At 46.8% G+C, this 15,797-nt stretch overlaps 1 protein-coding gene across 17 annotated transcripts in view; it reads left to right on the top strand.

The window, feature by feature from the left end:
* The window catches only part of SRCIN1 (SRC kinase signaling inhibitor 1), a 728,586-nt gene that overhangs the window by 588,402 nt on the left and 124,387 nt on the right, over window positions 1–15,797 (top strand). For all 17 annotated transcript variants that reach the window (XR_012754280.1, XR_012754279.1, XM_075350093.1 and 14 more), the window contains 2 exons: window positions 10,714–10,909; window positions 11,013–11,211. Coding sequence is in view for 15 of the 17 variants with exons in the window: in XM_075350093.1 (XP_075206208.1) it covers window positions 10,714–10,909; window positions 11,013–11,211 (395 nt within the window). In the remaining 2 variants the exon portion in view is untranslated. The remainder of the gene's footprint in view (window positions 1–10,713; window positions 10,910–11,012; window positions 11,212–15,797) is intronic.

The following is a 15,797-nucleotide window of genomic DNA, read 5'->3' as shown; positions in this document are numbered from 1 at the left end:
TGGCTGCCACAGGTAAAAGACCGTTGGGTGAGAGACATTCTGTCTCACGGTTACAGGATAGAGTTCAGCTCTCGTCCTCCGACTCGATTCTTCAGAACATCTCCGCCCCCCGAGCGAGCCGATGCTCTTCTTCAGGCGGTGTGCACTCTGAAGGCAGAAGGCGTGGTGATCCCTGTTCCTTTTCATCAACAGGGTCACGGTTCTTACTCCAACTTGTTCGTGGTGCCGAAAAAGGACGGATCCTTCCGTCCTGTTCTGGACCTAAAATTGCTCAACAAACACGTAAAAACCAGGCGGTTCCGGATGGAATCGCTCCGCTCCGTCATCGCCTCAATGTCCCAAGGAGATTTCCTAGCATCAATCGACATCAAAGATGCTTATCTCCACGTACCGATTGCACCAGAGCATCAGCGCTTCCTGCGTTTCGCCATAGGGGACGAACACCTTCAGTTCGTGGCACTGCCTTTCGGCCTGGCGACAGCCCCACGGGTCTTCACCAAGGTCATGGCAACAGTAGTAGCAGTTCTGCACTCTCATGGACACTCGGTGATCCCTTACTTAGACGACCTGCTTGTCAAGGCACCCTCTCAAGTGGCATGCCAACACAGCCTGAACATTGCTCTGGAGACTCTCCAGAGTTTCGGGTGGATCATCAATTTCCCAAAGTCAAATCTGACACCGGCCCAATCACTGACATATCTTGGCATGGAGTTTCATACTCTCTCAGCGATAGTGAAGCTTCCGCTGGACAAACAGCGTTCACTACAGACAGGGGTGCAATCTCTCCTTCAAGGTCAGTCACACCCCTTGAGGCGCCTCATGCACTTCCTAGGGAAGATGGTAGCAGCAATGGAGGCAGTTCCTTTTGCGCAGTTTCATCTGCGTCCACTTCAATGGGACATTCTCCGCAAATGGGACAGGAAGTCGACGTCCCTTGACAGGAACGTCTCCCTTTCTCAGGCAGCCAAAACTTCCCTTCGGTGGTGGCTTCTTCCCACTTCATTGTCGAAGGGGAAATCCTTCCTACCCCCATCGGTGGTCACGACGGACGCGAGTCTGTCAGGGTGGGGAGCGGTCTTTCTCCACCACAGGGCTCAGGGTACTTGGACTCAGCCAGAGTCCTCCCTTCAGATCAATGTTCTGGAGATAAGGGCAGTGTATCTTGCCCTAAAGGTGTTCCAGCCGTGGCTGGAAGGCAAGCAGATCCGAATTCAGTCGGACAACTCTACAGCGGTGGCATACATCAACCACCAAGGCGGAACACGCAGTCGGCAAGCCTTCCAGGAAGTCCGGCGGATTCTGCTATGGGTGGAAGCCACAGCCTCCACCATATCCGCAGTTCACATCCCGGGCGTAGAAAACTGGGAAGCAGACTTTCTCAGTCGCCAGGGCATGGACGCAGGGGAATGGTCCCTTCACCCGGACGTGTTTTCGGAGATCTGTTGCCGCTGGGGGATGCCGGACGTCGACCTAATGGCGTCCCGGCACAACAACAAGGTCCCGACATTCATGGCACGGTCTCAAGATCACAGAGCTCTGGCGGCAGACGCCTTAGTTCAGGATTGGTCGCAGTTTCAACTCCCTTATGTGTTTCCTCCTCTGGCACTGTTGCCCAGAGTGTTACGCAAGATCAGGTCCGACTGCCGCCGCGCCATCCTCGTCGCTCCAGACTGGCCGAGGAGGTCGTGGTACCCGGATCTGTGGCACCTCACGGTGGGCCAACCGTCGGCACTACCAGACAGACCAGACTTGCTGTCTCAAGGGCCGTTTTTCCATCTGAATTCTGCGGCCCTCAACCTGACTGTGTGGCCATTGAGTCCTGGATCCTAGCGTCTTCAGGGTTATCTCAAGAGGTCATTGCCACTATGAGACAGGCTAGGAAACCAACGTCCGCCAAGATCTACCACAGGACGTGGAGGATATTCTTATCTTGGTGCTCTGATCAGGGGTTTTCTCCCTGGCCATTTGCCTTGCCCACTTTTCTTTCCTTCCTTCAATCCGGATTGGAAAAAGGTTTGTCGCTCGGCTCCCTTAAGGGACAAGTCTCAGCGCTCTCTGTGTTTTTTCAGAAGCGCCTAGCCAGACTTCCACAGGTACGCACGTTCCTGCAGGGGGTTTGTCACATAGTCCCTCCTTACAAGCGGCCGTTAGAACCCTGGGATCTGACTATTCAGAAACCACCTTTCGAGCCAATGAAGGATATTTCTCTCTCACGCCTTTCGCAGAAAGTGGTCTTCCTAGTAGCAGTCACATCACTTCGGAGAGTGTCTGAGCTAGCAGCGCTGTCATGCAAAGCCCCTTTCCTGGTGTTTCACCAGGACAAGGTGGTTCTGCGTCCGGTTCCGGAATTTCTCCCTAAGGTGGTATCCCCCTTTCATCTCAATCAGGATATCTCCTTACCCTCTTTTTGTCCTCATCCAGTTCACCAATGTGAAAGAGATTTGCACTTGTTAGATCTGGTGAGAGCACTCAGACTCTACATTTCTCGTACGGCGCCCCTGCGCCGCTCGGATGCACTCTTTGTCCTTGTCGCTGGCCAGCGTAAAGGGTCACAGGCTTCCAAATCAACCCTGGCTCGGTGGATCAAGGAACCAATTCTCGAAGCTTACCGATCTTCTGGGCTTCCGGTTCCCTCAGGGCTGAAGGCCCATTCTACCAGAGCCGTGGGTGCGTCCTGGGCTTTGCGGCACCAGGCTACGGCTCAGCAGGTGTGTCAGGCAGCTACCTGGTCGAGCCTGCACACTTTCACGAAACACTATCAGGTGCATACCTATGCTTCGGCAGATGCCAGCCTAGGTAGGCGAGTCCTTCAGGCGGCGGTTGCCCACCTGTAGGAAGGGGCCGTTTTACGGCTCTATTACGAGGTTTTATTTTACCCACCCAGGGACTGCTTTTGGACGTCCCAATTGTCTGGGTCTCCCAATGGAGCGACAAAGAAGAAGGGAATTTTGTTTACTTACCGTAAATTCCTTTTTTTCTAGCTCCAATTGGGAGACCCAGCACCCGCCCCTGTTCCCTTCGGGCTGTTGTTCTTTGTGTACACATGTTGTTCATGTTGAATGGTTTCAGTTCTCCGAAATTTCTTCGGATTGAATTTATTTTAAACCAATTTATAAGTTTTCCTCCTTCCTGCTTTTGCACCAAAACTGAGGAGCCCATGATGCACGGGGGGTGTATAGGCAGAAGGGGAGGGGCTTTACACTTTTAAGTGTAATACTTTGTGTGGCCTCCGGAGGCAGAAGCTATACACCCAATTGGCTGGGTCTCCCAATTGGAGCTAGAAGAAAAGGAATTTACGGTAAGTAAACAAAATTCCCTTCATTCCACACATGGATCCTGATAGACCTATATTCCAAGCTCCCAATGCCTGATGGATAAATGTCCGGATGTCCAGGCCTTGATTCATAGTTTCCCCGTCTCCATTACCAGGTCGGCCATGTGGCCATGCTTCCTCAGATAGAGCGGTATGAACATATTAAACATGTGTCATGCACAATTCAACATCTCCTTCTTGTGTTCTTGATTTCTGGTTTCTATAAACTCCAATTTTGCTGTTTCTTTTTTTGTAACTTATGAAACTTGATAAAATTCTTATGGAGATTTGCTGCTGATAAAGATAAAAAAAAACTAAAACAGATGTTTATATTCAGCTTGTGAGGAGCATCTGGCAGAATTCTTGATACCAAGTGGTAAATAACCGTGAATGGATAGTCCACACATTAATAAATATGTCTGATGGAAAAAAATATATATATTTCTCTGAGCTCGTATCTGCATAATGCTAAATAAAACTTGTGTAACTAAATTATAAACACGCTAATCTGATATCATTTTGAACATTGCATAAAGCGCTGAAAAATGTCTCAATAAACGTAGCCTCGTGTTTAATGAGATTTCTGGTGAGTGGAGTAAATTTGTAAGTTCTTAGGGTACGTTCACACTGGCGTATAGCATCCGATCATTCTTTCCTGTGAGAGAATCGAAGATGATATGATAATGACATTCAGCCAACCACTGCTGCGAGCGCGATCTGATTCTCTCACATACAAAATTCAGAGCATGGGTGCAGAGAAGATGGAGAGATTAATTTCTCCATTGTCTCCCTCAGTGTATATTGGACTGCACTCAGATGTCACCCAAGTGCAGTCCAATGTTTTGCAAGCACTCATTGACTTGAAAGGGAGCCACTCACATTATGCAGCGATTTTTTTTTTTCTTATGCCGTCTGATCATTAGAAAAAAAACCGCTAGTCTGCACTGCTCCATAGTATAATATTGGAGAGCGTACTCTCCAATAAAACATCAGATAGAACTCTTCCAAGTTACACACTAACTATACGCTAGTGTGAGTGTATCCTTACGACTTTTTTTTTTTACTTTTTACAATTTTGTTTTCCTTTCTTATGATTCCTTTTTCCTTCTTTTCTCCTTTCTTTTTCCAACAGCCCAATCTTTCTTATTTTTCCTTCAGCATAGCCATGTGACGGCTTCTTTTTTGCAGGATGGGCTGTAGTTTTGATTGATATTATTCACTTTACTGTATAATGATTATGTGCTAAAAAAAAAAGTAAAAGAAATCCAAGATATGTGAAATGTTGAAAATATTCCCAATTCTGACAGTTTTTGGGGGTTTTGTTATTCCAGCGTTTGTTTTGCTGTAAATTTTGATTTTTCAGCTCAGTATGATTATGCAAAACATTAAAGTGGTTGTCCGTTCTAAATCGCTGTATGTGACTGCAGACTTTGCAAGCACTGTAAGGATTCTCCAGTGTCAGAGCTGGGAAGAGAAATCACATGGCAGTGAGGATCCATAGTCCTACCCAGAATCCGACTAAATGGGCACAGCCTCTCTCAATGTAAGTGTATTGGGCAAGGCTGTGCTCATCTAGTCAGACTTTGGTCGACTCATGGCCATGTGATCACCATCGCCTACTTTGACACCGGAGAATCCTCACATTTAGGCCTGTTTCACACGTCAGTGATTCTGGTACGTTTGTGCATTTTTTTAAACGTACCAGAATCACTGACATACGCAGTCCCATTATAATGAATGGGTCTGCTCACACGTCAGTGATTTTTCACTGCACGTGTCTCCGTGCGGCGTACCCGCGTGTGCGTGTTTGCCGCACGGAGACATGTCCATTTTTTTCTGGCATCACTGATGTCCCATGGACCACGCAGTGGTGTGGTCCGTGAAACACGTGCCAGAAAAAAACGTGCTTTTAAAATAAAAAAACATTTTAACTCACCCGGCGTCCAGCGATGTCCTCTGCAGCCCGTTCTCCCTGCTGCTTCTAAGCCGGCTGATTACTGTCGCGCATATTCATTATGCGCGACACAGCCAACCCGGAAGCAGCTGCTGCAGGGGTCAGCGCCGGCCGGATGCTGCACCGCGGGAGCGATCAGCACCATGGACAGCGGGAGCGGGCGCAGGTGAGTGAATCTCTAAGTGCAATCACGGGCCACGGAGAACGGAGCCCTGATTGCACTTAGACAACCCACGTGTGCCGTGATTCACGGCACACGCAGGGACATGTGCGTGTTTTACACGCCAGTGAAAAACGTCTGTGTTTTTCACTGACGTGTGAAACGGGCCTTAGGGTTCACTACTACTGTGTATGGAGCCTCCCAAATCGCTTCCAACACATGAAGTTGAGGTGCTCCCATTGTATTCCGGGAGGTAAGCCACCACTGGAGGAGTCTGATAGCGGTTCTATTATAGAGAACACCGGAGCGCTGCTAGGCGTTACTGTGTATGGGCAAGTTGGGAGAGATAGCAGTCAACCAAATGATCATTCGCCTGCATCTATTTAATGTGTATGGTGGCTTAATTAATATTTAATAGATATTATATGAGTCTGTAACCTGCACAATCTGTGCTGTTTTATGGATATTTTCTTACAACTCCCATTCTATTCCCTGATGCAGTAGATTAATTTAGCGATATTGTATACTATATACTAGGTAGATGAGAAAACCTGTCACAGTTTTTATGGCTCGTTTAGAAATGCAGAAGTGCTCCTTGTAGCCTACAGCACATTGCTTGTCTCTGAAATGTATTGAAATATTTACACTTTATCCCTAGTAGACGATGGTTTAACAAGTTCTTCTTAAGATGGGAACCTTGGGGCTTCTATGTTCGGTGACATAGCCTAATGACGTTTGCTGTAGCAGAACATTAATACTGGAGTAAAGTCAAGGCCTACAAAGGGAGAGGAAGATGTAACTATTAATAAATTGCAATCCTTACAGCTGATAGTATATGTTATATCTCTGGGTTGATCGTTGCCTCTTACCACCAGACTTCATGCTGTTCTGACTTATTTCATTTGCAGTCCATTTCCTATACCCATCCCACCTTATAATTCTCTTACCTGGTTGTCAGTGTGCTGTGTATCTTCATCCTGTATTATTTTTGTCTATGTAAACTTACCTTTATAAGATCCAATAAGGTGCTACAGGTTTTAGCCATTTAACCTTCTATTCTTGCTCAGTTGCTGCCTGTTCTTGTAGGCATCACTGTATCAGGTGAAATAAAATCAATTGTAAAGAAATAGCACAGTCAGAATAGCAAAAACATGGCGAGTAATGATGGGTGAGTGTGCTCGTAACTTCTTGGTACTCAATCGAGCATCAGAACCAAACTGCCCAACCGTTGACTTACATTATATTCATTACCCAAGATGAGCCCTTTCAGAGCATCTGACTTGCTTAGGTCTAGTAACGAGCACCCGAGCATTTTAGTGTTCGCCCATCTCCAGTGGCGAATTATTGGATTCTCTTTTGAAGTGTAAACAATAAGACATATTCATGTACCAATTATGCCTGCAATACAAGTTCTCAAAATCAACACCTAATTGTATATAAATCTCATAGAAAAGTGCACCATGCAGTTCTACCTATGTTCAAAAAACACAAGTTTTGGCAATTTGAGGGCACAAACCCCTAACTAAAAGTGACAATTCATGGTTATTGAAAGTTAAGTGGGTAGTAGCAAAACTTACACTGCTCACAATAAGTTAGTAGTATTTGGCTTTTGGGTGACATTTATAGAAAATGTAAAAATTTCACGCTACAGTGAAATTTTATCATGAAATTAGGGCAATTAAGTAGAAGCATGCAATGGTGATTTCCTTATCTCAATCAATTTATTGAAACAAAAGCCAACAACAGGGGTGGGTATACCTCCCCCAAAATATCAATCTCTTAATAACTAATCATGTGGCTTTGAGCATCAATTACAGCTTGACAATGACATATGCTGTTCACAAGTGGAGCTACTGTCTGCTGAGACATGGCATCCCACTCATCTTGAAGGGGGGCCCTTCGGTCATTGATGTTCTGGGGTACAGAGTTACCAGCCTCTACACAGTGACTCAGCTGATGCCATGGGCTTTCTTTGGGATTCAGGTCTGGAGAATGTCCAGGCCACTACATTTGAGGTACCTCAGTCTCCAGCAGCCGTTTCTTAATGATGCGATCCTAAAGCCCGCTACACACGCTTCAATATATCTCACAATCCGTCGTTGGGGTCAAGTTGTAAGTGACGCACATCCGGCATCGTTTGTGACGTATCTGCGTGTGACAGCTACATGCGATCAGGATTGAACGCAAAACCGTTGATCGCAAACACATCGTATCATTCTCTAGAATTGAGCGTTTTGTTGCAAGAACCTAGTCAATTGTAACGTGTGACATCCCTCATACGATTTTGTTGTCTGATGCTATGTGCGCAGGTGTGCGCTCTGCACCGCAGCGTAAAAAAGGTCTGCTTCAGAGCGCAGCTGAAAAGCTGCGTTCTGAAGCGCCTCACAATGTCTGTCATGCACTAATCTCTGTCAGTCGGTCACTATCTCTGTCCCTCACTCTCTGTCTATGTCAGTCTATCCCCCTCTCTCATATACTCACCGATCCCCGATCCCTGGCGCTGCACGGCATTCACACTGCTCCGGCGGCTTTTACTGTTTTGAAAAAGCCGGCCGCCCATTAAACAATCTCCTATTCCCTGCTTTCCCCGCCCACCAGCGCCTATGATTGGTTACAGTGAGACACGCCCCCACTCTGAGTGACAGGTGTCACACTGCACCCAATCACAGCAGCCGGTGGGCGTGTCTATACTGTGTAGTGAAATAAATAATTAAAAAAAACGGTGTGCGGTTCCCCCCATTTTTAAAACCAGCCAGATAAAGCCATACGGCTGAAGGCTGGTATTCTCAGGATGGGGAGCTCCACGTTATGGGGAGCCCCCCACCCTAACAATATCAGCCAACAGCCGCCCAGAATTGCCGCATACATTAGATGCGACAGTTCTGGGACTGTACCCGGCTCTTCCCGATTTACCCTGGTGCGTTGGCAAATCGGGGTAATAAGGAGTTATTGGCAGCCCATAGCTGCCCATAAGTCCTAGATTAATCATGTCAGGCGTCTATGAGACACCTTCCATGATTAATCTGTAAGTTACAGTAAATAAACACACACCCGAAAAAATCCTTTATTAGAAATAAAAACACACACATATACCCTGGTTCACCACTTTAATCAGCCCCAAAAAGCCCTCCTTGTCCGGCGTAATCCAGGATGATCCAGCGTCGCTTCCACCGCAGCTGCATGGAGGTGACAGGAGCTGCAGCAGACACAGCCGCTCCGGTCACCTCCATGCAGCAAATGAACACAGCCGCGCGATCAGCTGCTGTCACTGAGGTTACCCGCGGCCACCGCTGCATCCACCGGTGGCCGCGGGTAACCTCAGTGACAGCAGCTGATCGCGCGGCTGTGTTCATTTGCTGCATGGAGGTGACCGGAGCGGCTGTGTCTGCTGCGGCTCCGGTCACCTCCATGCAGCAGCGCTGGATGCGACGCTGGATCATCCTGGATTACGCCGGACAAGGAGGGCTTTTTGGGGCTGATTAAAGTGGTGAACCAGGGTATATGTGTGTGTTTTTATTTCTAATAAAGGATTTTTTCGGGTGTGTGTGTTTATTTACTGTAACTTACAGATTAATCATGGAGGGTGTCTCATAGACGCCTGACATGATTAATCTAGGACTTATTGGCAGCTATGGGCTGCCAATAACTCCTTATTACCCCGATTTGCCAACGCACCAGGGCAAATCGGGAAGAGCCGGGTACAGTCCCAGAACTGTCGCATATAATGTATGCGGCAATTCTGGGCGGCTGTTGGCTGATATTGTTAGGCTGGGGGGCTCCCCATAACGTGGAGCTCCCCATCCTGAGAATACCAGCCTTCAGCCGTATGGCTTTATCTGGCTGGTTTTAAAAATGGGGGGAACCGCACGCCGTTTTTTTTAATTATTTAATTATTTATTTCACTACACAGTATAGACACGCCCACCGGCTGCTGTGATTGGGTGCAGTGTGACACCTGTCACTCAGAGTGGGGGCGTGTCTCACTGTAACCAATCATAGGCGCCGGTGGGCGGGGAAAGCAGGGAATACGAAATTGTTTAATGGGCGGCCGGCTTTTTCAAAACAGTAAAAGCCGCCGGAGCAGTGAGAAAGCCGTGCAGCGCCAGGGATCGGGGATTGGTGAGTATGAGAGAGGGCTGGTAACTTCAGTTACTCAGGGGATTAGCGGTCACCGGTGAGTCTTCACTGGTGACCGCTAATCAGGGCGCGACACAGACAGAGCCGCAGCATCACAATGAAGTCGGGTGAAGTTCACCCGAGTTCATTCTGACAGTGCGGCTCTGTCTGTGTCTGCTGTCATCTGCCATTCAGCTCTGCTACATGGCTGTCTGTGTCTGCTGTTAGCGGCCATGTAGCAGAGCTGAATGGCAGATGACATAGTAAAAACGCATCCCACATTACACACGCATTACACACGCTTGGCAAGTCAATAAATAAAAAAAAAAAAAAAGGTGCCCAATGCATACGTCACAGAACACATGATCTAAAGGATCGCACACACAATTGACCAATTTAACATAGACTACTAACGCTCGTGTGACAGCAAATGAACGACCAACGTGAAATCTCATAGATCCCGTATGCAACCTGGGCGTGTCACATCGCAAATGCGATTGTACAACTAATTGCAACGTGTAAAGTGGGCTTAAGGCTTGTGTGTCACGCCTGTGGCATTTATCATTCAGATCTTAAGGGCATTGTTCACAATGAAGCAGTCATCAGTGTGGAATGTGGAGAGAGAATATCAACTTTTATGCCTTTCTGGGACTCTTCCAGTCTCTTTGTATCTCTGTTGTAACCTGTTGATGACACACTGTGACACTTTAAGCTCAGTGGCCATGTCCCTCTGAGAACATTCTGCTTCAAGCCTCGCTATGGTGAGCTACTGTTGATCAATTGTTAGGTATCATCGTGGTCTCATTCATGATGTCAAAATGTGAACAGCATGAGGAGGGTTGTTTAAATACCAATTTTAATTGAACCCTGAAATTTATTAGGCGATTCATGGATCAAACACCTGTTGTGAATTTTGCCATTAAGCTCCTTATTGGAGAACAAGTTGTGCAAAAAGTACTAAACATTCAACAGTTGGATATGTGCATTCAAAAGTTTAGGTAAGTTCACAGAAATTCATCTGAAAAGGTTACAGGGCATTTTAGGATCATCTTGAAACTTCACCCACAAACCAATATACCTAACTATTTGTGAATAATGTAGTTGTTTATGTAGGAAATGTGTAAATTGTCATAGGTTCTTCAGTAATTTCCATACCTCTTTGGTTTTCAGACTAGGAGCTCGCGTCACTCCCAAAGCTCCCAGCCCGGCCTTGCAGATCAAGCAGCCAAATTGTCCTTTGCTTCGGCTGAATCGCTGGAGACCATGTCTGAAGCAGAGTTGCCGCTTGGTTTTAACAGGATGAACCGTTTTAGGCAAAGCCTGCCACTATCTCGATCCACCAGCCAAACCAAACTACGCTCACCAGGTCTGTAAATTATACATGTGTTCTTTATATTGTTACTGTAGGAGATTGTGTGCAAACCTACCTCTTTGTACATTTAATGGGGGGAATGTCACTTTTCTTCCAGGTGTCTTGTTCCTGCAGTACGGTGATGAAACAAGACGGGTGCACATTACTCATGAGATCACCAGCATGGACACATTACATGCTCTTATAGTGCACATGTTCCAGCAGAAGCTCACCATGGGAATGCTGAAATCACATAACACGGCTATACTAATCAAAGACGAGTCCCGGAACGTCTTCTATGAATTAGAAGATGTCAGGTATGGATCAGGTGTGACTATAGACCAAGAAGTGACTGTTTCGTAAGAGGCCATCGCAGAACTGATTGATGCAAAAGTGCGATGTCCACTGGAAAGTAGAAGTTTAGTTAATACATGCTTGTATCTTCCATGAGAGCAGAATATATTTTAATGGGAAATGGCTGGCAGTTTCATGCTACCTGAGTCATGGACAACATTAAACATGATGTCCAGACAGGCTCCCTCATTAAATCTAGCTAGGCTTTTCTCTAAATCACCACAGCATTAAATATAAAACATAGCTTAAAGGGATAGTCCCATCTCATATATTTATGACATATTCACAGGGTATGCAGCTAATTTAAAGGAGATACAGATCCCACTAATTGGACCTGCCTCTATCTGAAGAATGGGGTCCTGATACATGTCATTGCCGGTGGAGAAGTGGTTAGAATTCCTTTTCATTTGTATTGGATTTCCAACCACCTCTCCACTGGCAGGAGCGTATAATGGGGCCCTGTTCTCAATACAGATGTCGGTACCATTCGTGCATCTGCAATACAGTTATGACATATCCTACACATGATGGGAATTCCCCTTTAAAAAAGAGACAGGTGTAAGGAAAATGTAGTATCCATAGGTCAGCTCCCTCTGGCTTCACCAAGCTGAGGTTGGCTTGATTGACATATCTTTCCCTATTTGCATTTTGGAATAAACCTGTTAATTGACCCAGGAAGGGAGAAGCTTCAATGGAACCACCAATTGGCTATTTTTACTCATTCTGTCTTTTCTTGGAAATGCTGCAATTTTCCAGAGTAAAACAGAGCACTCTGGATTTTTTGTCACCATGCTGTCAGGTTCCAAGAATGGTATAAGGACTCTTTGCGGTGCAATAGCTCATCATAATGCACAATTCCACATTCTTTGGAGGTCTTTGGAGGTCGAAGTAGGCTCTTTACCTTTTGTGCCACTGTGTAGCTGCACAGGTAACACCAATGATATGTCCTCCCCTGAATAAGCAACACTTATAACCCACCCATCCATAGGATGGATGATATGAGTCTGGTGGCATCAGATGCTCAGATACTCTCTAATCCCAGTGAACCCAATGTCTCCACTGTGAATGCTCTGAAGAGGACATGTGGTCACTACTCCTGTCTATAACTTCTGAGCTTACATTACATACCGTATTTTTCGGACTATAAGACGCACCTGACCATAAGACGCACCCTGGTTTTAGAGGAGGAAAATAGGAAAATAAAATTTTAACCAAAAAATATGGTCATGACACACTGTTATGGGGCGAGGATCTGCTGCTGACACTGTTATGGGGGTAATGTCCCCAAATTCTCTACTAAGGTACCCCATTCTGATAAGGATCCTCCTGCCTTGTATATGATCCTGCTCATATACCCCCCATCCTGCTAATAATATACCCCCCATCCATCCTGCTATTAATATACCTTCCATCCATCCTGCTCATGATATACCCCCATCCATCCTGCTCATGATATACCCCCATCCATCCTGCTCATGATATGCTCCCATCCATCCTGCTCATGATATGCTCCCATCCATCCTGCTCATGATATGCCCCCATCCATCCTGCTCATGATATGCCCCCATCCATCCTGCTCATGATATGCCCCCATCCATCCTGCTCATGATATGCCCTCATCCATCCTGCTCATGATATGCTCCCATCCATCCTGCTCATGATATGCTCCCATCCATCCTGCTCATGATATGCCCCCATCCATCCTGCTCATGATATGCCCCCATCCATCCTGCTCATAATATACCCCCATCCATCCTGCTCATGAAATGCCCCCATCCAGCCTGCTCATGAAATGCCCCCATCCATCCTGCTCATGAAATGCTCCCATCCATCCTGCTCATGAAATGCCCCCATCCTGGTAAATGGCGTGTATCCTGTGGCACAGGAAAAAAAAAATAAACGTTTATACTTACCCTTCCTCACTCCCTGAAGCACCGATCTCTGTCTCAGCTGCAGCGCCGCTGTGTGGAGCCGTCACCGGTGTCTGCAGCATCGCGTCTTCCTGTCTGTGCCGGCGGTAAGCTGATCGATTCTGGTGGATACTAGCGGCGCGCACAGCGATGACATCATCGCGGTGCGTGCCGCTAGTGTCCAGATCAGCTGACCGCCGGCACAAACAGGAAGACGCGATGCTGCAGGGGGGCGGCTCCACACACGGTGACGGGTGAGTACACTGATTCACTGCACCCCGCGCTGATAATGATGCACGGGGGGCAGTGAATACAGCCGCACATGATCACTCCAGGCTGTAGTTGCCAGGGGTGATCACGGCCGGCTGCTAATTATGCACGCACCCCCCCCCCCGCCCACCTGTCAGCGCCGGTTTCGCTGAGAGATGATGGGCGCGAGGATGGGCGTGCATATGTAATGAGCGGGCCCACGTGGTCACGGCAGGCTGCTACAGCCTGCTGGTGCCGCCGATGACCCGCTCCACCGCGGCACCCTCATTCCCCGCACCCGCAACCTTATAGTCAGACCATAAGACGCACCCCCCACTTTCCCCCAACATTTGGGGGGAAAAAAGTGCGTCTTATGGTCCGAAAAATACGATATGTTGTTTATGCGACAAACCCCATGAAGGGCACATTGACACATCAACACATCAACAAATATGCAGTAAAGCTCCTTGCGGATTTGCCGTATATGTTATCTTTTGTATTGCAGCCCCCGTTGCTTTCAGTGAGAACAGTGTCTTATTTTATGTCCTCTGTGGTGATATTATAGGGATATTGAATACTTGCTGCCCAGGTTCCTCTCATAGCTGAAGACATATCTGACATCTGGAACACTGAGCTTATGGTCTGTAAACCCAGATAAATCATTGTCCAAAGCAAAAAAAAAAACAACAAAAAACTTTAATAGCTGCATGATCAATTTTATTTTTATACCACTGATATATTCCGCAGCAGTATGCAATCAGAGGGTATACAGTCTATACCAGACAATACTTAGTAATAAGCTATTCAACATTTTAAACATGAGGAGTAAGGGCCCTGATCCCAGGAGCTGAGGAAGTAGGGGTAACACAAGATATTGGTTTTATACATGGTACAGCCATTTTTAATAAAAACAAATAGGGACGTACACATAATATTGGGTGAGCATTTGGGAGCGTGGAATGTAGGGTATACTATGAAATTAAGGTTTGAAAGAGAGAAAGAGGAAATTAAGATTAAGTAATGTAAAAGCGCTGCTTAAAAAAGTGTTTGGGGACACAAAACTATGGATGTTGGGAATTAATCTGGTTGTCCGAGATATCACATTCAGGAGAACTGGTGGAGCACGAGGAAATTCTTGGAAACGGGAGTGGGAAGTTTAGATTATAAAGGAAGAGAGCCTTAAGGGGGCTTTACACGCTGCGACATCGCTAACGATATATCGTTGGGGTCATGGTGTTTGTGACGCACATCCAGCGTCATTAGCGACGTCACAACGTGTGACAGGCTGGAGCGACCTAAAACGATCGCAAAAAAGACAAAAATCGTTTGTTTTGGAGAGGTCATTTAATTACAAAAAATCGTTGTCAGGTAAGTAGCGATGTTGTTCCTCGTTCCTGCGGCATCACACATCGCTATGTGTGACACCGTAGGAACAACGAACATCTCCTTACCTCCGTCCTGCCGGCAATGAGGAAGAAAGAAGGTGGGCGGGATGTTCGCCCCGCTCATCTCCGCCCCCCCGCTTCTATTGGCCGGCCGCTTAGTGACGCCTCAGTGACATCGCTATGACACCGAACGCACCTCCCCCTTGAAGGAGGGATTGTTCGGCGGCCACAGCGACGTCGCTGACAAGGTATGTGCGTGTGAGGCTACCGTAGTGATAATGTTCGCTACGGCAGCTATCGCACACAACATTGCTAGCTATAGCTAGCGATGTCGTAGCGTGTAAAACACCCTTTAGATCATTGGCAGTAATTGAGCAACCCTTGTAATGACTGGCACAGGATAAAGGCACCTGTGTAGAGGCTGGACAGGAATATAAGCCTGGTTGCATCCAGAATGGAGAGGAAAGAATTTGGAGAATTGAAGACTGCTAGAATAAATTAGAGCAACAGCAACACTTCTGTTTTCACAGGAAGGAAAGAGCAGATTCTGTAGATGTTTTACTGAAATGCCGATGGCATGCATGGGCAACAGATTAAATATAGGTGGTAATGAACAAATCTGAGTCAAACTTAACCCTAAGGCCTAAAACACACTTCCGCAAAAAAATCTTACGTGTCTCACGGTCCGTTTTTCGGGTACGTGTTCCGTTTTTTAGTGGCGTTTCTCCGGTACGTATGGCATCCGTGTGATGGCGTATGCGAGCCGTGTGTGCATGTGGAATGTCCGTATTGACATAAAATACGTACGTGTGCTGTCCGTTTATAAAGGCCCGCATTCTTACCCAATTAACGTTGTTAATCATTCATCATGAGATCCTGGTGTTTTTGTTTGCCATCAATTGACCTGATAGATTGGTAACAAGTGTCTCAGATTTCGTGATTAAAAACGGACACGGACGATACGTGCTGAACACGGACATACTCCGTGTGCGGTCCGTGCAGGCA

The sequence above is a fragment of the Anomaloglossus baeobatrachus genome, chromosome 5, assembly GCF_048569485.1.
Source record: "Anomaloglossus baeobatrachus isolate aAnoBae1 chromosome 5, aAnoBae1.hap1, whole genome shotgun sequence".
NCBI lineage: Eukaryota > Metazoa > Chordata > Amphibia > Anura > Aromobatidae > Anomaloglossus > Anomaloglossus baeobatrachus.
The sequence above is the reverse complement of the archived record's forward strand: the minus strand, read 5'-3'. Positions and strand labels throughout refer to the sequence as shown.